This window comes from Sceloporus undulatus, chromosome 3 (genome assembly GCF_019175285.1).
Source record: "Sceloporus undulatus isolate JIND9_A2432 ecotype Alabama chromosome 3, SceUnd_v1.1, whole genome shotgun sequence".
Taxonomy (NCBI): Eukaryota; Metazoa; Chordata; class Lepidosauria; order Squamata; family Phrynosomatidae; genus Sceloporus; species Sceloporus undulatus.
This window is the reverse complement of record NC_056524.1, coordinates 4,741,750-4,763,131: the sequence shown is the minus strand read 5'-3', so window position 1 is coordinate 4,763,131 and position 21,382 is coordinate 4,741,750. Positions and strand designations below refer to the sequence as shown.

General features: G+C 43.0%; 1 protein-coding gene across 6 annotated transcripts in view; it reads right to left on the bottom strand.

The window, feature by feature from the left end:
* Window positions 1–341: 341 nt before the first annotated feature.
* Window positions 342–21,382, bottom strand: part of FAM168A (family with sequence similarity 168 member A) — a 438,953-nt gene continuing 417,912 nt past the window's right edge. For 3 of the 6 annotated variants that reach the window (XM_042459626.1, XM_042459624.1, XM_042459625.1), the window contains exons 5-10: window positions 19,770–19,895; window positions 10,874–11,016; window positions 8,737–8,911; window positions 4,750–4,830; window positions 4,123–4,253; window positions 342–816 (exon numbers count right to left, since the gene is read on the bottom strand). In XM_042459626.1, coding sequence (XP_042315560.1) covers window positions 4,141–4,253; window positions 4,750–4,830; window positions 8,737–8,911; window positions 10,874–11,016; window positions 19,770–19,895 — 638 coding nt within the window. In that variant the 3' untranslated portion in view covers window positions 342–816; window positions 4,123–4,140. The remainder of the gene's footprint in view (window positions 817–4,122; window positions 4,254–4,749; window positions 4,831–8,736; window positions 8,912–10,873; window positions 11,017–19,769; window positions 19,896–21,382) is intronic. The other 3 variants (XM_042459628.1, XM_042459627.1, XM_042459629.1) reach the window with 3 other exon arrangements.

Here is a 21,382-nt window from a genome sequence, read left to right as displayed (position 1 = left end):
TGTGTGTGTGTGTATACGGACACCACAATTTAAAATAAGCACAAGCAAAATCTCTAGATGACTAGCAGCTGTCCTGCTTCTTACAACACAAGGGGCTTGCTTTGTGTCATTCCTTCATCTGCCTATTCCTGTAAAAAAAAAAGGAGGAGGGGGGGACGAGTTCCACCTTTCAGCAGAGATAATGAACTGTAAATCTAATACCAACATCTATCTGGAAGACACCAATTTTCTCATAGTGTGTTATGGAAGATGAAATAATCGAATATATATAGAGACAGAGACAGGTAGAACGATATTAATGAAACTGAAATGGGAAGAGACACGCCTGCCAGCACTGTGTCCCCCCCCCCTTCTCTCTCACTCTAACCCTGAACATCAATCATTCTCACTCATAAAACCAAAATGGACTCTAGGAATGAAATGGACAGCATTAGAAGACATCTGCAACCCTTGAACTGAGGGAGAACAAAATGTGAATGAGAAGGAGGAGGAGGGTGTGAAATAGAGAAGCCTGGAAGCCTGAGCCTTGCTCAGCATCGGTGCTGGCATGAAACCATTCTCAGGGAGATGGTGTGAAGAAAGATACCAAAGGAAGCAATAGGTTGGTGCAATGGTTGGAAAGTGGCTTTTAAAAAATGAAATGAACTAAAACAAATTCTTTTTTTAAAAAAAGAAAAGGAAAGAAAACCCTTAAGAATGCATAAAGTGACCCTTGCACTTTGTTTGTTCTTGTTAACAGACTTGTGGTGCCTTGGGACCGCTGCTCCAGCACCGATGTAAGACTTGAGTTGTTGCATACAATGTTTGACTCCAGATCTGGAAGAGAGGAGGGGAGGAGAGGGAGAGAATCCCCATAGAAGTTAGAATTAGCAACATAGAACCAGCCAAGGCCCATTTCAAATCCCACCCACCCTCAGGTTCAGCTCTTAATAGGTTTCTCTCTCCTAGACAGTCAAGAGGAGGAAAGGTTGAAGGAGCTGGGCATGTTTGGCATGGTGAAGGGAAGTCGGAGGGGTGACATGATCACATTCTTTAAATATCTCAAGGGCTTCAGAGAGAAAAAGGGGCTGTCTATTCTCTGATGCTTCAAAGAGCAGGTCCACATCCAATGGTTCAAAGTTATAGGAGGGTAGATATTGATTGAACATTAGAAGTGGTTCAGCAATGGAACCAAATGCCTAGAGAGGTGGTGGGATTTCCTTCTCTAGATGTCTTCCAGAAGAGTCTGGGTGGTACCTGTTGGTGGGGAGGCTTTAGCTAGGGATCCATTTTGTTCCACCGAATAGTGGCCCCAGCCATGTGTGTTTATGTGCACTCGAGTTGGCTGCTGATTTAAGGCAACCCCATAAATTTCCTAGGATTTTCTCAGGTACAGAATACTTGGAGGTGGTTTTGCTGTTTTTTTCCTCAGATATATAATCTAGGGCACCTTAGATTTGTTGGCAGTCTCCCATCCAAGTACTAGCCAGGGTTGACTCTGCTTCACTTTCAAGATCAGATGGGATCTGGTGCCTTTTAGGGTGCAAGTGCCGAGGGACAGACCATATAGCTATGAATGAGAAGGTTCTGTGTGTGAATGCCCTTTCCTTTCTCCTTATTCTGTCTCATAGGAATTCCACCCCCCCCCCCCCCCAGTAATATCAGCATGGGAAGACCATGAAGGTGGGCTGAAGAAACATAGACTTTTGGTGTTTGCATGCAGCAACATGTCTGAAGACTCATTACCCATCAATGGGAGATCTTTTCCAACAGTTTCATCTAAATGCTTATCACACTGAGGCCAAAATGTGATCTTGTAGGGTCCAGAGGCCAAAGGTCAAGAGCCAATGCAGATGTCCCACAGCGCCAACTTCTGAAGTCCTTCTTCAAGGAAGGAGCAGAGACACGACAAAGTGGTTTCCTCCAGCTCCATCCTTGTAAGGAGGTCCAGGACAATGGCACTGAAAGTATCTGAGAGTTTTAGCAGAATCAACAGGGTTGACTTTGCCTTGGTTTAGCTTAGAATCGTAGTATCATAGATCTGGATGAGACCACAAGGGCCATCCAGCCCAACACCATTCTTGCATGCAGGAACACACAATCAAATCATCCCTGACAAAGACCACTAAAGAAGGAGATTCCATCACTATCCTAGCATCCTATGGAGGTCATCTACTTGGATGACTAAAGCCTTTTCAGTTCTTCAAAACAGGCCCTGATCAGAATAAAATGGGCATCAAAGGACATCCAACTGAAACCAAGAGTATCTTTGGCTTCTGCCAATTTGTGAGCCTGTCACCCGAAGCCTGTTAGCTATCAACGCAAGATTGCTTGGTAACAGGGAAGTTATATGCAACTCCATCTGTCTGCTTGCTGTTTTGAGCTAAGGGCTGCCTTTTCCGCCCACGCTGATGGCCCTGTTCTGATCGACATGCCCTGTGGCAAGAATCGGCAATCATTCTTGGTGATTTTTATCAGAAGAACTTCAACTTGTAAAGTTTCTGACCATTTCCATCATCTATGGTTACATCCACACTGCAGAAACAACTTAGTTTGGCGCCACTTTAACTGCCGTGGCTCAAGACATTTAGCCTTCTATGTCAGAGAACTCTGGTGCCACAACAAACTACAATTCCCAGGATTCCACAACACTGAGCCTTGGCAGTTAAAGTGGTGTCAAACTGGGTTATATTTGCAGTGCAGACTAGGTGGTATCATCCCCATATACATTCCCATACCTCCTGGATTGCTACGGAAGGGCTGTTATGCACACTTTGCAGCCAGCTGGCCTGCTTTGCAACTAGCAGGGGCTGGATGATGTGGAGGGCAAGCCTGAAAGAAGAGCTAGTTTCAGTTGAGGTTGCCCAGCTCTTTTCTAGAGCAGAGGTAGGCAACTGAACACAAGGTGGTGGCCAGTTTCTGCCCCCCCCCCATGGGCTACACTGCTGTTTCTTGATGAATTGGAAATGAGGTCATGTCAAATTCAGTAGCCATTTTGGATAGCTACTGGTCCAAGAATGTTTGACTGTGAGGGTCTAGGGCATAGTGAATCAGCCACATGGACGAGCAGTTTCTTTAGTTTGTGCCATTTGGGTGGGGGGTGGGGGATGCTCAAAAATCAGTCTGGGAAAAAGTTTAAAATGTGAAAGGGAGAAGTACAAGATGACTGCTAGAGGGTGGGGTGGGGGGGTACATGCAGCTACACTTTCTGCACCTTCTCAAAGAGCTAGCTCTGAAATAGCTCCTTGGGAAAGCATAATCATGCCAATGACCATCCTCATCATCACTAGGTAACGTCTTTTGACTGTGCCACCTTTCCCACTCAACCCAAAGCAAAAATGCAAAAAAATAAATAAAATAAAACCCCAAACCCCAATGAAAACAGTGGGAAGCTCTCACATACTCACCCAGCTAGGAGAAAGCTTTTCAAATATTTTATTTTTAGTTTTTTGTGGGTTTTTGGGGCTATGTGGCCATTTTCTAGAAGAGTTTATTTCTGACGTTTCGCCAGCATCGGTGGCTGGCATCTTCAGAGAAATCGTCTCTGAAGATGCCAGCCACAGCTGCTGGAGAAACAACAGAAACAAATTCTTCTAGAACATGGCCACATTGCCCCCCAAACCCACAAAAAACAACAACAAAAAACCTATGGATGCTGGCCATGAAAGCCTTCGACTTCTTATTTTATTTTTGCTTGCAAGAACAAAATAAGCAAATCTTTACACATCACTGCAGCTGAACTGGAAGCAAGACCATGACCCCACTATACATAATTCATATACGTTTTCCCCCCACTTAAAGCCATACCTCGGAAAAGTTTATTTTGGCCATATTGCTCGGTTTGGAGAAAGAGATTTCTGGGAGTTTTGGTCCAACAAAGCAGCTTTTCCAAGTTCTGTAAAAGCTGTGTTTCTACTTTCCCTCTTGAACAACGTATTCCTTGTTCTAAGAGCAAGAATAACTACTGCATATGTTAAACTTTCTCTCTTTCATTCTGTTTTTTTGGGGGGAGGTGGTGGTGCTCCTGCTCTTAGGCAAAGACTCTAAAGTCCTGGTTGAGACAGATCTGCCTATACAGAAAATGGCTGAATGTTGCCCTTTCTCTAACCCCTTGCCCACTAGCAGCGATGTGATACCACTTACATGGATTGGCTAATGAGATTACCAGTGGGGAGGTACATAGCTGTAGGCAGGGGTCCCTTGAGCCCTGTATGTTGGCACCGAGACGGGATGTGCTCCAATTGCAGTGTGCTGAGGAGTGGTCAACAGAGTGCCTAAAACAGGGAGAGAGAGAAAGAAAGAGAATCAGAGAGGATGGAGACACAAAACGCTGCACCCTGGCACTTGACACTTGTCTCAGAAGACATGCCCACGCTGCCTTCTGAACCGGGGGGTCCCAAAGGAAGAGGAAACAGGATTCTGTTGATGCCCATGGCCTGGCTCGCTGGCATGAGCCACCTGCAAGCTGAAGGCTCCTCACTGCACTGACTTGTGGACTAGGCTGCATAGACAGAGCCCCCCTTTATAATGTGTTCATGGGGATGGGTAAGGTGGGAAGCCAGAAGACTGTGCAAGCAGTCTAGGGTGCAAGTTTAGGTGAGGGGGTTTGTGGATGGACTGGTCTTGCCTTTGGAATCCAGTTTGGGAGCTACACCCCTGCCGGAGAGCCAAGTTTAAAATATGACATGGATTTGGAAAGACAAACAGGGCACAAGAGCAATCCCTCGACACCCCTGTTGAAGAGGCCATGCAGAAGACCCAGTCCCTTACCTCCAAACATGTACATGGCTGCACCCGTGTTGTACCCAAACAAACACACCTTCACTGGGGGAGGAGGGGGCGGGGCAGGAGCTGGCAGATAAAGGAGGCCATTTTATTTCAGCTTAAATCATCCTGCGGGTCTCAAGCATTTTTGCACAATTAGCTATGGAAATCAGAGACAATAACGTGCACACATTTTAATGAATGCTTCCCATCAAAGGCTCTTCCTCTGCCTCCCTCTCCACTTCCAAAATGGCATCACAGAATCATAGAGTTGGAAGACATCACATGGGCCATCCAGTCCAACCTCATTCTGCCACGCAGGAACTCACAATCAAAGCACCTCTGACAAATGGCCATCCAGCCTCTGCTTAAAGACCTCTAAAGAAGGAGACTCCACCACTCTCCAAGAAAGCCTATTCCACTGTCAAAATGCTCTTACTGTCAGGAAGTTCCTCCTAATGGTTAAGTGTAATATCTTTTTCTGCAGCTTGCATCCATCAATGGCTGCAGACACTTCAAGAGTTACCAGTTTCACCCACAAACTGGCAAATTGCTTTTGAAATTGCTTGACTGCAATGTCTTACTTTGGAGCCCAGCTTTGACCCCAAACAGAGGATTATTGTTGTTGTGTGCCTTCAAGTCATTCCGACTTATAGCAACCCTAAGGTGAACCTATCCTGGGATTTTCTTGGCAAGATTTGTTCAGAGGAGGTTTGCCATTGGCCTCCCCTGAGGCTGAGAGTGTGAGACTTGCCCAAGGTCACCCAGTGGGTTTCATGGTTGAGCTGGGAATCGAATCCTGGTCTCTCAGAATCCTAGTCCAATGCTCAAACCACTACTCCATACTGGCTCTCAAACAAAGGATACTCATACCAAATCTCTCTCCCACAACACAATTATAACACTTAGATCCCACTTGGGATTTGTGGTCTGGTGAAACCCTAGAGCTCTCTGGCAGGGAATTCCAGGTGGCATTTTATGATTTCAACTTTCTTTTTTAAAATCTGGTATTTAAATATTGCTCTGATATTTTTCTAGTTAGTTTTTTTTCTTTTAAACAAAAGAGATATAGTACTGCAACACAGAAATCCTAATGTGAATTACTTCATTTTAGCAATACTGTACAGCACTGTAGGTTCAATAATACAATAATGCTAACATTATTGTATTATTATCCTGTATTGCTATGTGTTTTATGTGTATTATCCTATCATTTCTTAGATTGTACGCCATAGGCAGGTTTACTCTTTTATATTTGTTGTTTTTATGTACAGTGCTGTGCAAATCTACAGCGCTATAATAATAATAATAATAATAATAATAATAATAATAATAATAATTATTATTATTATTATTACAGCATTTTGGTTCTGCCTTTCTTTCAATTAGAAAACAAAACAAAAACAATAATTGATTTTAGTGACAATGAAAATATAGATTAAAAAACAAAGTGGGATCATAAAATGGCACCCAGTAAAAAAGTTATGATACCAATAAATTCATTTTTCTGATATATCAATACCTATGTTTAAAAAACCAGCCTCCTTCAGCATCTCTGCCTGTGAGAGGGCTACCTCTCTTACATTTTATGAAAAACCAGACATTTTGTGGTCTGAGAAAAGATGCACATCCATAAAATACAGGATATTAAGGAATTAAATGTTTATGTGCTTGCCGCATAAGAAGTAAACAAATGAGACATAGCTGTTGTACATGAAAGTCCTGGTGGAGAACCATCTTTTTAAAAAGCTAGTGGGGTAACTTGGTGCAAAACAAGAAATCAGTGGTTTATTAAAGTTTTATCCAAGAGTTGAGAACACAACAGGAGAGCTTCTCTGCACACCTGTGGGAGATGCAGGGCTATACTGGCTCTTGTGGCAAACAAGTAGGGCTGTGTATGAATTCCAGTGTGTGTATGTGTGTGTACCTGCAACCAAGCAAGCCACTCAGAAAATATGCATCCTGTGATCCAAACAAATGTTGCAATAACTGGAGAGAGTTAGGCACAATGGAAGCTGCCTTAAAGTGAGTCAACCAAATAATGTCAACTCTGACCAGCAGCCATGGATGTTAAAAGTTTCTGGTAGGATTCTTTCCTAGTCTTCCTGGGAGATCCCCAGTAGTCTTCCATCGCAATGTTAAAAAGGCCCAACCCTTCTCAGCATCCAAAATCACACAAGATCAAGTATGTTCAGGGTGGTAAAAAGGTACAAAATCAGAGAAACTTTATAAAGCTGCATAGTCTTCACAGTTCTGTGCCATTTATTCTGATTTTTAATGCTGTTGTTGTTATGCACTGTCAAGTCAACTCTGGCTTGTGGTGACCTTCTCATAGGATTTTTTGGGCAAGATTAATTCAGAGGAGGTACGTCACTGCCTTCCTCTTGGGCTGTGACAGTGGGACTTGTCTGAGGTCACTTCACAAATTTCCATGGCCAAGCAAGGAGTTGAGCCTTTGCCTCACAATGTCCTAAAGCCTTACTGCATGACAAAAGAAAGCCGAGATACAGCAAGAGAGAACTGCCTTTTGCCTTGCATCTCCAAATGACATTGTAGCACATCCATTCTCCATCCAGAGGGAAACAGTCATGAAAGCGTGCTTTTTACCAAATGGATTTTTTCAGCACAACAAAAGGCACTGTTTTATAACCATCTCCCTAGTGAAGAAAACAGAAGTGCTTGGATGGCACGCAGGTATATAAGGAGAAAGCTGCTTCTTGGTTTTCTTTTGTTATGCAATAAGGCTCCTAGTCCAGCACTCAAGCCATCACAGTATTTATTGACTGACTGATGGATGGATTCATATCCTGCATTTCTCCTAAAATGGGAATCAAGGTATAGCACACAGGCTCTTTACAAAGTTGACTACATTTAAATTTATTTGCCTCCTGTATTTCAGCTAAGATTAGCTCCCAGCATTTACACTAGGACAACAAAGACAAAGGTACACATGGCAAAGGATTGTTACAGTCCCTATCAGCTGGTGACTCTGTCTATGCTCCAGGATCTTCCTTCCAGAGGGGAAGAAGCAGTTGTAACGGACGCAGGAGCCAGATGATGGCCCAATGCAGAGAAGCTGCTCTGCTAACCATTCACTATTTTTGCAGAATTGATTCTCCTTCCATGGGAAGAGACAAGGACTACCAGACAACTGAAGCTCTACTTCCAGCCACCACAATTTTTATTCAGTGGCTTCCTCATGTTTCAGATATCTCAGTAGACTTGGCCCCTGTGCTTTCTATCATATTTTCACAACCCAGAGAAATGAAAATTTCAGTTGGGGCGGGGGAGATGTACAGGATGCAGGTGGCCAAAGTGCAGCCCTTCAGAACTACAACACTCATTAGTCTGAGGTAGCAGAGTCAGTAATGAGAAAGGAGTGGAAATTAGAGCCCAACAACATTTGGAGAGTTATGCTTTAGAGCCCTCCAGATGTTGGTTGATTTAGGAGAAAGATAGCATAAGTAGGAACCTGGATTCTTTACAGTTTGGGGGCAATGTCGTTGTGTGACTTCAAGTCATTTCTGACTTGGGTCAATTCTAGCATAGAGTTTTCTTAGCAAAATGTCTTCAGAGGAGATTTGCCATAGCTTTCCTCTGAGGGTGAGAGTGTGTGATTAACTCAAGGTCTCAAAGTGGGTTTCCGTGCATGACCAAGTGAATATTCAAACTCTGGTCTCCTGGACTCCTAGTCCAACATTCCAGCCACTACACTGTGGCAAACATACAGCTCCACACATAGGTTTATGAATTACAAGTAAGACAACACAGTTCCAGATTATTGCAGATTCTACAGCAGCCTTCCTCAGTCTGAAGCCTTACAGATGGTATTGGACTGTGACACCCATCAGCCCCAGATAGGGCACTCAATTACAATGCTGACTGAGGACATTGAGGCTTGTAGTCCAAAACATCTACATGCTGACAGGCTGGGGAAGGCTGAGGTATGACAAACAGTAAATAAAACAGGACTTTTTAAAATGTAATTCTCACCTGCTGACATTGCCATGGTGGTCCCAGCTACCATCCCCATTGCCACACCGTTAGTCCTCGGGGCAGCCACTGGAGCTGGATAAATAGCAGATGGGATGCTGTTTGGCTGGACCACAGTAGTGTGATGGATGACATGAGGCTGTGCAGCATACACTGGCTGCGTGTAATATGCTCCCTGTTTGGAAAGGTCAGGGCAAGAAGAAGGATAGTCACATATCTCAAGACACCATAAGCTGCAAGCAGTAGCTGTCTTAACTTTATGTTTGTGCATCAATGCCTAGGAAATTTTAGGTCACTATCAATCCACTGTCCAGTTTTTCTAGCTGTAATTTCTGTAAGATGTATGTATGCTGGTTACTTTTTCAGAGGGCAAAACTATTCAACTGATATTTGCACCAGGGAAGATTTCCAAAAGGCTCTGATATTCTCTCTCCCAGTGTAACATCAATATAACTAAAAATTATATCCCTACATTTTGCAGAGGGTAAAAGAGAAGCAAGTTTGGGATTCTCTCTTTGCATTTATGATAGGAAACAAATAGAAGAGGGGACTTCTCCAGAGAATTCAGAATGTTATAGGCTCCCATCACCACCACAGGGCTCCCATTTTAAGTTCTTCTACATCCATCAGAAAGGAGACTAGTACCTCCAGAAGATGTACATTTTCACTAGTCACCCTTGGTTCATGGGGTTCAGCTGACCCATTCCTTCCTCTTCTTCAAACACAGGCAAAAACTCTCTATTCTGGAGAGTCCTGGTGGGAAGCAGAGAAAGGATGGGCTGTCTCAATGACTCTTTCTGCTTTAAGGTATTTATTTAAGGGTGTTTGTAGTTAATTCATTTTTAGGGATGTCTACATATTTTATTATGTTGTGATCAGCCTGGTAACTTCTCGAGGCAGAAAGAGACATCCGTTTTTAAATACATACATAGATGGAGAAATTCACAGACAAGTGGTTGAAAGCCAGCTTTAATCAACTATACAAATAACTATTACTGATCATTTAAAAGTTCATTTTAAACTACTGCTGCTTGCCTAGAGATTTTTGTGAATGAAAAAGTATTGGGAAAGTATCAGCAAAAGCTTACTCAAACATGCTGAGCTGTTGGGGCTTAGTTCCCTGTGAAATATACAGCATACAACACTAATACACATCTTTGAGGGGTGGTGATGGAATTGCTCTTACCTTCTTCCATTTGACAGGCAAAGTCCAGCAAGGGTTGGAGAAGAGCCAGCCCAGGAAAGCCTGCCAAGCTTTCACTGCTGAGTTCAGGCCCAGGATAAGCAAAGTGCCATCCATGGGCTACATATGGGCCCAGTACCATTTTTATTGCACTCATGACCCCTCAGTGTTTAAAAAGAAATGTTTTTTTTTTAAATTTTTAAATATTTTGCCCACAAATTTTTTCAAACGCTCTCTGGGGGTCACGAGGGACACTTATACCATGTTTTGGACCTCCTTCTGGATGTTTTAGGCCCAGAAAAGGCATTTAAAAAGAACTTGGGAGTAAACTAGAAGTGGTGATGGGGTAGTGGTAGGATGTGTTGCCCTGCAAGGTCTCCACACTGGCTAATGGGACCGCCTAGGCTATATCCACATTGCAGAAATAATGCAGTTTGATACCACTTTAACTGGCATGGCTCAGTGCTATGAAATTCTGGGATCTGTAGTTTTGTGAGCTATTTGGCCTTCTCTGTCAGAGAGCTCTGGTGCCACAACAAACTACAAATCCCAGGATTCCACAGGATGGAGCCATCACACTTAAAGCAGTGTCGAACTGCATTATTTCTGCAGTATGAATACAGTCCTAGCCTCCCACAGTTTCTTACCCCTTTAGGCCATCCATAAAAAGAATTCCCCTTTTCCCAGTTTAACTCAGCTTCAGTACAGTTTTTATAAAAGATCTGGAACTTTTGGTGTGTGTGTGGGGGGGGGGGGGGGAGATATTTTTATATGTTAGTTTTAATCACAATGTTTGTGACTGTTATGCCTGCCTTCTTTATTTTTTATTGTTCATTACCTGCTTTTATGGTACACCACCTTGTCTGGTGGAGGTGGTATGATGTGCAACTTGACGCATAATAGGAGAAAGTAATAAATAAGCGTGCGCAGGCGTGCGCGCACACACACACACACCTGGGCATACAGATTCTGCTGTGGGTAGGCACTTCGGATGGGGTACATAGCAGTTTGGTAAGGATTTGGAGAAGGAGAATATGGAGGCGGTGCGCTGTTACTCTGGGTAGGAGGGACCTTGTAGGGTGTTCCAGCAGTATATCCTGTGAAGAAACAAGAAACAAGGTCAAGTGAGAGGTTATATCATCACCATTGGCCACTAAGTGAGTCCTGGATCTAATCAGATAGAGGTTTGTCTCCTAAACTTTGGTCCTCCAGATATTTTGAACTTCAGCTCCCAGAAGGCCCAGACAACTTGGCCAATAGTCAGGAATTCTGGTGGCCAAAGTCCAAAACACCTGGAGGGCCAAAGTTGGAGAATCAATGACTGATAGAGGTCTGATTCTGAACATCACACACACACCCTGAAATGCTCCATTGTTATGCAGCAGATGGACAGCCAGTCTAATGTGCACACTCATTCTTTGCTGCCCACAAGTCACCAAATGGTTTGCCACAGGCACATCTTCATTACTAATTCCATTTCAAAGAGGGCTGTGCTGAAGCAGTTTCTACCTGTCTTCACATGGAAAGTTACTTAGAATCATAGACTCTTACAGCTGGAAGGGGCAACAAGGCACATTTAGTCCTACGCCCTGCCATGTGGGAAATACACAACTACAGCACTCCTGCAAGATGCCCATCCAACCTCAGTTTAAAGACCTCCAAAGATGGAGAGTCCAGTACTGGACTCCATTCCACTGCTGAACTGACCTTATAGTAAAGATGCTCTTCCCAATGTTAAAAGTAATTTGTTCTTGCTATTTATTACAGATATTTTAAAAAGCGATTAACTGCTGTTATTTGTCACAGGGACTGATGAGTAACTCGTTCCACTGGCTGTTACTTTCATTTTATTTTATGTTACAGCCAGAGACATGTCTTAGGATGGATAAAAAACTGGTAATATACCTGTCAACATATTCTAAAAATCCTTTTTAAAAGTAATATTGAAATCTAATTAGAAAGCATTATTCATTACACCAACTTTGCTTTCACCTGCTGTATTGATATGCAAAAGGATCTTGAAGCACCTCTGAGACTAACTGAAAAATAGAATTCAAAAGTTTTGGTGTTAGTCTGTAAAATCAGTATGTAAAGAGATCTTGTATCACCTTTGAGAACTTTCTTTCAGTTTGTCTCAGAGGTGCTACAAAATCTCTTTACATACTGAGCTTTCAAAGGCTTGAGCCTACTTCCCCAGAGGCATTTGCTGTACTGTATTGTGTTTGCCATGTGTAATTTCACTAATGGATTAAGTCATTACCAGTAAACACACTACTGTTATTTCCAAACTTGTTTAATTGTGCCTTTCACAGTATTTTTCAACTATGGGACAAGTTCAAATTGCTAACATAAAGGATCTTCCAATGCATTTCTCCCAGAAGGAACCAGATCTCAGATTATTGTACAGTATGCTAAATGAGAACTAGTCTAGTATAACAGTTAGGAGTTGGATTGGACTTAAATTATCTTTTTAAAAAGCCTGAACTCTCACAAGAAGCCAAAGAGACTGAACTATGGCTATTGTATTTTGAACTGAGCCTAACGTATTTTGGGCATACTGCGAGATGACACGAGTAGCAGGAAAAGATGAAAACGCTCAGTAACGTGGAATGTAATGAAGAGGAAGACCACACTGCAGATGGGTTCACTCAGTAAAGGAAGCCAAAGGTGCCCTGAATTTGCAAGATCTTAGCAGGGCTGTTAATAACAGGGTCTCTTGGAAGTCTCACCATAAACTGAAGCGTCACCATAAACTGAAGCCAACTTGACAGCACATAACAACAATTAAGCTTTTAACTCTATTGATACTATAATTATATTTTAATGGTTATATGTTTTTAAGTGATGTGAGCTTTTATCTGCCTCTGTTTTAATTTTTGTATGATCCATTGATGCTGATAGCTGGGGGAAAACACAGGAAACAAACACACAAAATCAGTAATAGGCTTAGCAGTTTGAACTTTATCTATTGTGAAGCTTAATGGAGTGGCCTCCTTGGAGCAACAGATTTGAAGAACATCAATTTGTTGTTGCCTGTTAATTTCTTTGAGGTTTTTTTCTGCTGTGGGATAGTGAGAATTCGAATTTCCGACCTCAGGCTCCAAAGTATCTTGGAGAGGCTAAATCTTAGTGACATAGTAGGGCATAAGGAGAAAAGCTGCATTTTTGAAATACAGCAATGAACAGAGTTTCTTTAACCCCAGATGGCAAATTTAGACCGTTACCTGTTCTGATCAACACACCTGCTTTGCTCCTGCTATCTACAAAGATACAGGAACAAATCAACATTAAAAGACCTTTCCAGAATGCTTTAAAGTTTAAACCAAATGCACTGCCATTTTCTTTGGTTTGCTTTTTCATCCTTTTTGACATGTACATGTTTTCCAAGCCCTGCTTGTGCCTGGTTGCCTCTCCAACACATCTCACAGCCACCATTTACTATAGTTCCCTCCTCATCCAAGCAGATTTTAGGGTGAGCATCAACAGTTATGTCTGCCAGAGTCTTGTAAGTTCGTTGGCATTATTTTCCTTTGCTCCATCCTTTACACCCTCTGTTGTTGTTGTGTGCCTTCAAGTCATTTCAAACCTATGGTGACTCTAAGAGGACTCTATCATGGGGTTTTCTTGGCAAGTTTTGTTCACAGGAGGTTTGTCATTGCCTTCTTCTGAGGCTGAGAGCATGTGACTTGACAAAGTCACCCAGTGGGTTTCATGGTTCCACAGTCATTGTCCAACATGCAAACCACTACACCATGAAATCTTTTGATGTATGCCCCTAAGTTTTATCCTTGGCTTATCTACACATCATATCAAAACCCACAGTTTTGACCAGTAATGCTTCCCTCGGCTTTATACATGAGGCAGACTTATTGTCGAAAATATACAGCATTTATCAGAAAGCTTCAATCATATTTCCACAAGAATTTGCCATGGAACAGTGAATTTGGCCCCATAACCAGGAACTTATTTTGAATTTCCAGGGTGAACAAGAGAGAAGAAGTATTGGTAATATGGAAAATGGTAATATGGATCAATTTCAGATTAGTTACCCCTGAGGACACCAAACTGAGAGGAAGGAGAAAGTTTAGGAATTGTTGCCCAAGATGATACATCATGTACGCAAGCTGAATAGGCCAAGATGAGAAATGGAAACGGGAGAGGTTCCAATTTCACTCCAGAGACCCACCAACCTCTCAGCCTCATGTCAGCAAAGCAGCTGTGGCAGGATTTTCAAGTGGGGATGGTCCCAAGACTCCAGATCTTGCCAGCTTCCTCTAGACTGGGAGATAAATATTCTCATCTTTTAAAACCCCTTACAGGTTCTCCATCTGAGTCAGATGTCAGCCCCAACAAAATTATAGCTGTTATCTCTTGAAGAGAAAAACCAGTCCTCTTCAAAAACCTTTATGTTCCTTCTTCCTACCACATTAGCTTCAGCTTGAAAGGCCAGAAAATATGCCTCAAACTCATCCGGTGGAAGAGTGTGCAGGCTTAAATCAAGGTCCCTCCTCTTTTACAGAACTCTTAAAGAGCAGCATCCAAATGTGATGCTAGAGTAAACCTCTCTCTGCTGGACCGTTTCTGAAGCAGGCTCAACCAGCTTGGCTTCTCATGGCTTATCTGTCTGCCATATTCTGGAAAGGACCCTGTGTGGCTCTCTTTCAGCAAAACTTGTGGGCTTTATGGTGGAATCAAGACTATTTGGGGGCCAAATAATGTGCCCTTGCTGTCTGGGTGTCTTGGAACAGTTTCTCCCCATAGAGATTTCCAATGTGAAGTCGAAGGCTTTCATGGCCGGCATCCATAGGTTTTTTTTTGTGAGTTTTTCAGGCTATGTTGCCATGTTCTAGAAGAGTTTATTCCTGATGTTTCACCAGCATCTGTGGCTGGCATCTTCTCTTGAATGTCAGGAATAAACTCTCCTAGAACATGGCCACATAGCCCCAAAAACCCACAAAAAACTATGCCCTTTCTCTGTCCTCCATTCAAGGATAACTGAATTTCACAGGGAGAAGCTCAAATCAAATTCTTCATAACCTTTTCCTAAGATTAATTTAGACCGCATGGGTGAAATCAAGTCATGTACAGGATGCCCAGCAGGCATCCTTGCTTTGTCCCCCACTGAAGACCACAAACTTTCATTGCTGCTGTGTGCCTTCTAGTTGTTTCTGGTGTATGGCGACTTACAGGGTTTTCTGAGACTGAGATTGTGTGACAAGCCCAAGGTCACCCAGGAGGTTTCCACTGCCGAGCGGGGTTTTGAACCTAGTTTCCAGAGAAGTCCAATATTCAAACCATTACACCACATTGACTCCACAAACTACCATGCAAGGGATTTATTTATTGATTTATTTATTTGGAACAGAAAATGTAGCTCTACAGAGCTTAGGGGACTGAGTACAGCTCATCTATTCCTGCCATCCATAGGACTGCTCTTTCAGGTATAGCACTTTGCCACCCAAGGTGGCAAGGTCATGATCCAAGGACTCAGGCTTTGTAGAGAGCAGACTCTCTGCAATTAAAAACAGGAACTCTTCCAACATTTATGTCTCTAGCCACACAGATCTGGCAGAACCAGACAGCAAGCAGAGCCATTAATTGCTTTTGCCTTCTTAGCCTGTAAATGAAATGCCCTTGAGCCTTCTCCGCACCACACTTGCCTTATTCTTTAGGGGACTAAAGCAGCCATGAGCCAGAGTTCATTTGAAATACGAATCTCAGCTTTCAGACTTTCACTAGCTACCCTACCAAACAAAGGCAAAATAGCTAAGATACATGGCTATATCTATATTATATTAAAAATAGCATTCAAAATACTAATGCCGATGGGAAAGGAAATTCATTAATATCTTTCACAGAAACAAGACTGTTAATGTATCACCAAAGGTCACCTTAGTGGAAGAGAGATTTTTCAGATAGCTTTGTACCTACTTCTGCTCTTTTCTCTACAGTCCCATTTGCATTATTGACAAAAGTGCTGCATCTGTTCAGTTCCCATTAAAAACACGGACGACTTGCTCTTTACAGACATACAAAAACAGAAATCTCCACCTTGCCTCAAAAGGGTAAAAATTGCCATGCAAAACCATAGGAGGGTCACCTTGTGGAGAATAATTTGCCAACAAGGAAGCAGAAAGGGAGGGGAGGAGTAGAAAGGTCTCTGAAGGTTGCATTTATTAAACAAATACTGAAGCAAAACAAAATTATCTGGATATTGGCCTGTATAGACTTAAAGCAGGGGTAGGCAACCTTTTTGAGCCAGGGGCTGGGTTGTTGTCCCTCAGACAACTGGGGGGCCAAAGCGGGGGGGGGGGGAGCTTCTCCCCTCCGGGGGCAGAGCTGCATGCCGGGGGCGGGGCTTCCACCCTCCAGAGGCGGGGCCAGCGCTGGAGGCCTCCCCCTCTTTGCTGGCAGGGGCCGCCACCGCTGGAGGCCTCCCCCTCTTAGCCGGCCCCACGGGCTCCTTCCCGACCTCTGCGGAGGCCGAGACGGAGGGAGGAGGCCGGCGGCCCCCCCAAAGGCCCCGCGCAAGTGGCCCGGTCCTGCCGCTGATTGCCACCGGCGCGGGGCCTTTGACAATTGGCGGCAGGACCGGGCTCGGGCCAGTATCGTGGGCCGCATTTGTCCCCGCAGGCCGGGGGTTGCTGACCCCTGACTCAAAGCATGCAAATCTTCCTGAAGCAGGTTCAATACCCATCTAGTTCCAAGGCCATTATGATTTAAACCTTAACGTGTGGTGGCCATGAAAGAGAATCAATCTTGCATTCTTCATGTTTCAACGTGCCATATGGATTACACCACATGTAGGATCCAAATCCACAGCAGTACTTTCTGTTTTACTGCACAGATCCATGTGCCAGGCATCACAGATGTACCAATTCATCACAGCAGTCAAAATGAATGCCAGAATCACACATACACACCAGACAGCCCCAGTATCCTCCCCTGCAGCACAACAGTTGGACCTCTCTATCCATGGATTTCCAAGACTTGAAAATATCATATATATATTCCAAAAAGCAAAGCTTGATTTTGCTGTCTTGGGTAAAGGACACCAATTTACTATGCCTTTATATTTAATGGAACTTGAGCATCCATGGATTTTGATACCCATGGGAGGTCCGGAAACCAAACTCGATAACAAGGGCCTACCGTATAACCCACAGTCACAGCCCTTTAGCACCTCAGAGGAAGAGAAGTATGTCTGCTATCAACCTGCTATGACCCTATAGCTTAGAAACCCCAAGGACGTATATAGGGAGAGAGTATTCTGAGTAATCTCTGCACAGAGAAATCATAAATTTAGAGCTTCTTCACCTGGAAGCTCCCACGGGCAAACTGAATTCAAGATGCAGTCAGATGTAGGGCCCTTAAAAATGTAAATACATATCTTCAGACTGCCATGTAGTTGTGTTTCCAACAGCTACCAGGCCACAACCAAGGCAACATTAAATGGTGCAAAATGTTGGAGTCAGACTTTAGCCAGGGAGAAGCTTTCAAAGTCAAACGAGTTAAGCATAGCAGCATCTGTCAGAACTGTTCCCAGTTTCCTTCTGGCCTCTGTTCAATACACTGGCAGCAATGAAGTCTTAGTGAGTGTTGGGGGCACAAATAACTTAAGACATACCACCTCCCCTTGCACATGCCATCAGAACCCCCCAAAGCAAAGCAGAATGCCTTTTCTTTTGCTATGCACATGTACACTTTGGATTGTGAGTGTGGAGAGAGTAGCGTTCATATTGTCTATTCCTCTTTACCTTCCACTAGAGAGTTTTGGGGAAACAGCAGGAGACATTTCAGCTGACTTCCAATGGTCAAAACAGGAGCAATATGGCTCCATTATTGGAACAAGCTTTTTGATTTCAACATGTTGTTATTTACCTCAATCCATTAGGTGTCAGCAACCTACAAATAAAGCATTCAGATTTCTGTTTTGCGATGGGAATTTTGTTGTTAATTGATCCCTTTCACATGTAGCCTTGTTAAGCTAGGTGTCCCCCATCTTATATCTATGCATTTCATTTTTTCTGCGTAAGTGCAGTACCTCACATTTCTTCCTGCTGAAATTTGCTTTTTTCTTAGTTTTGGCCCAGCTTTCTAATCTATTAAGGTCACTTTGAATTTTGTTCCTGTCCTCCTAATTTGGTGTCATCTGCAAATTTGATAAAGATGCTGAATAGCACTGGGCCCAGGACATAACCTTGTGGCACTCCACTGGCCACGTCTCTCCAGGATGAAAAGGAGCCATTTGCTGAGCACCCTTTGAGTTCAGACAGTCAACCGGTTACAAATCCACATAACAGTTGCATTGTCTGGCCCGCATTTTACTAGCTTGTTTGCAAGAATATCATGGGGGACTTTGCCAAAGCCCTTACTAAAATTCATTTTAATTCTAAAATTGTTCACTCAGTGAATAAAATTATCTAATACATTACAACAATAAAATCAATATCATAACAAATTTTATCTTAGGGACGTGGGCCCATTCCAGAAGATTTGCTTTCCTTATCACAAGAATTTATTATCTTAATGTCTGACCAGACTCTAAAATGGGATTGAAGTGGTCTGCGGTACTGTATTCATAAATTCAATAAGTGGAAGCCATTTTTCAACAAAAGCATCATGACTTATTAGTCCCTTATTTACTTTCATGCTATCTGACAGATTCTCTAAAAGCCATAGAACTCATACTCTCTTGCGTCAAGCATCTAAAGAAACGTTTCCAGTTTTCCAGCAACTAGTAATTTCCACTCAAGCAGCAATAATGAGGAAAGCAACACTATTTTTATGTTTCAAATGTCTATTTTAAGAATAAATGGTTACCAATAACAGTCCACAGCAAAATTTAATATCTTATCTAGTAATTATTGCAACTTGTTTTAAAACATTAAGCAAGAATGAGTTTACTTTAGGGCAATCTAACCACAGATGGGTATATGTTCCAAAAGTCTCACACTCTCTCCACCATTTTGATGATGTCTCATATCCTATCATTGTCAATCTAGGGTGTTTGTGTGTAATGCACCACTTATGGACAATTTTTAAGACAGATCGGGATTTATTTGGAGATAATGACCACATACTGTTTCAATCTTTTCCTAAAATTCTAATTCTCAGATTTGATTCCCAGGTCATTAACAGGCAACCCAGTTAAAAGGATTGCCTGATCCTTTTAAATGGAGCCAAGACATGAACCTGGGATCTTCCTTCCACCAGGTACAGGCTCTGCTCCTGATCTAAAGTCAAAAGAGCCACTGTCACCCTAGAGTAGGGGTGAGAATATTTCTTCCAACTGTTCTTCCTGCCAGGAGAAACCTCTTAAGGGTTGGGCACATTTTCAACAGGGGATGTACAAATTCTACTGAAATGAATGTGGATGAAGCAAGAACCAGCATGGTGCGGTGGTTTGAGCATTGGAGTTTGACTGGAAACCAGGGTTCCAATCCCCCTTCAGTCCTGGAATCCCAATGGGTGTCCCCATTCTGAACAAATCTTGAGAGATAGATATATATATATAGACTTGCCTTACAGTCACTGTGAGTTGGAAATGATTCAAAGGCACCCAAGAACAACAAATAGGAACACGGAAGTGCTCAGCCCACATTCATTTCAAAGACAACCGCACTGTTCCCAAATGGAGGGTGTGTGTCCCCTGTTTTAAAATTCACATGGTTGGCCCCCAGTTTTATTTCTATCACTCAGCACTAAAAAGGAATAATCATAAAAAATAACAAATACGAAGTGCAACCCCTTCCCAAATGAAAGAGAGAGCGAAAGAGAAAGAGAGAGAGAGATAGAAAGAGAGAAATAAAACAACCATTAATAACCCCAGAATTAAAATGCTATTTACTGAATGCTGCGGATGAAGCTTGGTAAGTTCTGTTCTCGGTCCCAGTATCCACTGGGAGGTGAAAGGTACCCTCAGTGGCACAAGAGGACGATGTCTGAGGCCAGGCCTGTTTCATCAGAAGCGTAGCTTGAGTGAAGACAGAAGAGAAGGTGTTACAAAGGGAACAGGCAGAGGGATGGACATTACAGTGAAGATGCAATTATCCATTCTTAAAGTGTGTGTGTGTGTGTGTGTGTGTGTGTGTGTGTGTAGTTCAGAGCCTTATTTCTCAGTCTTTGTGGTGATATGCTTCAGATAAGGAGACCCACCTGAGTGTGACGGAGAGACTATTTAGTCCTAAAAGTTTGCTTAACTGTCTATTCAATGGTGATGGAGGACCAAAGATTGGGAACCACTGGTCTAAATGAAATCCCTTGACCTATTTAAAGATAGCTGTCATGTCCCCTCTCAGCTTTGCCTTCTCCAAGCTGAGCATAGGCAGCTCCTTCAGTTGCTCTTCAGGGAAGAAGCTGGAAAGGTAGTTTCAAAGCAAAAACCCAGGGCATTTGGAAATCCTATTTTTTGTGTGTGAATGGGGAGGAGAGATCTAGCCTGGGCCTTTCTGTTGGGTATGCTTTGATCGAGAGTTCCTGCATGGCAGAGGGTTGGACTGGATGGCCCTTGTGGTCTCTTCCAACCATTATTCTATGAGTTTTTTCTGTGGTGTTGGTGGCAGGGAAGAGACAGGAGAGATACAAGAGAGAGGAAGGGGCAGGTTTGAGAACAGGGACTGTGGAATGAAATGAACCCACTTTCATTGAGTGCAGGCCTCTTCTTCACAGCTTTTGATACCTGCTGTTGCAGAGAAAAACCTTCTGAGAATCCCTCAAAGAAAGTTCTGTAAAGCAAGACTTTTCATGGAGTGAAAGGGGGGGGGGGGGGATTCTGGCTTCTCAAAACTATTTTGAAAAGGGGATTATTGGGAGAATACAGTGGGCTCCTGGTATCCTCTAAGGTTTGGTTCCAGGACCCCCTGTGGATACTAACATCCATGGCAGCTAAAGTCCCATTAAATACAATAACATAATAATTATATAAAATAGAAAAATCAAATTTTTAAATACAGTTGGCCCTGCAATTCCGTGGACTTGAAAATCCAAGAGGGATGACCGCCATTAACCCTATTCAAGCCTATGGGGCTTGAATATGCGCGAGTTTTAAAACTCGTGGGGGTGTCCAGAACGGAATCCCCCATGAGTTCCAAGGGGCGACTGTATTTTCAAGCTGTGGATGGTTAAATTCATGGATAGAGAATCTGTGGATATGGAGGGCCAATTCTACTCTGTTTTGCAGAGTGACTTAAACATCTTTTCTCAATTTCCATACATACTGTAAACAGGTACATGACTCAGCCACCTGCCTTGAAAGAAGTGCTTTTGGTTTCAAACAATAGCACATGTGCTGGACGAGCAATGTAGAAAAATGAAGTCCTTCTCTCTAAGCCAGTGGTTCTCAACCTTCCTAATGCAGCGACCCTTTAATATAGTTCCTCATGTTGTAGTGACCAACAACCATTAACATTATTTTCGACTCAGTTCCTAAGACCATTAGAAATATACCACTGTGATCGCTGG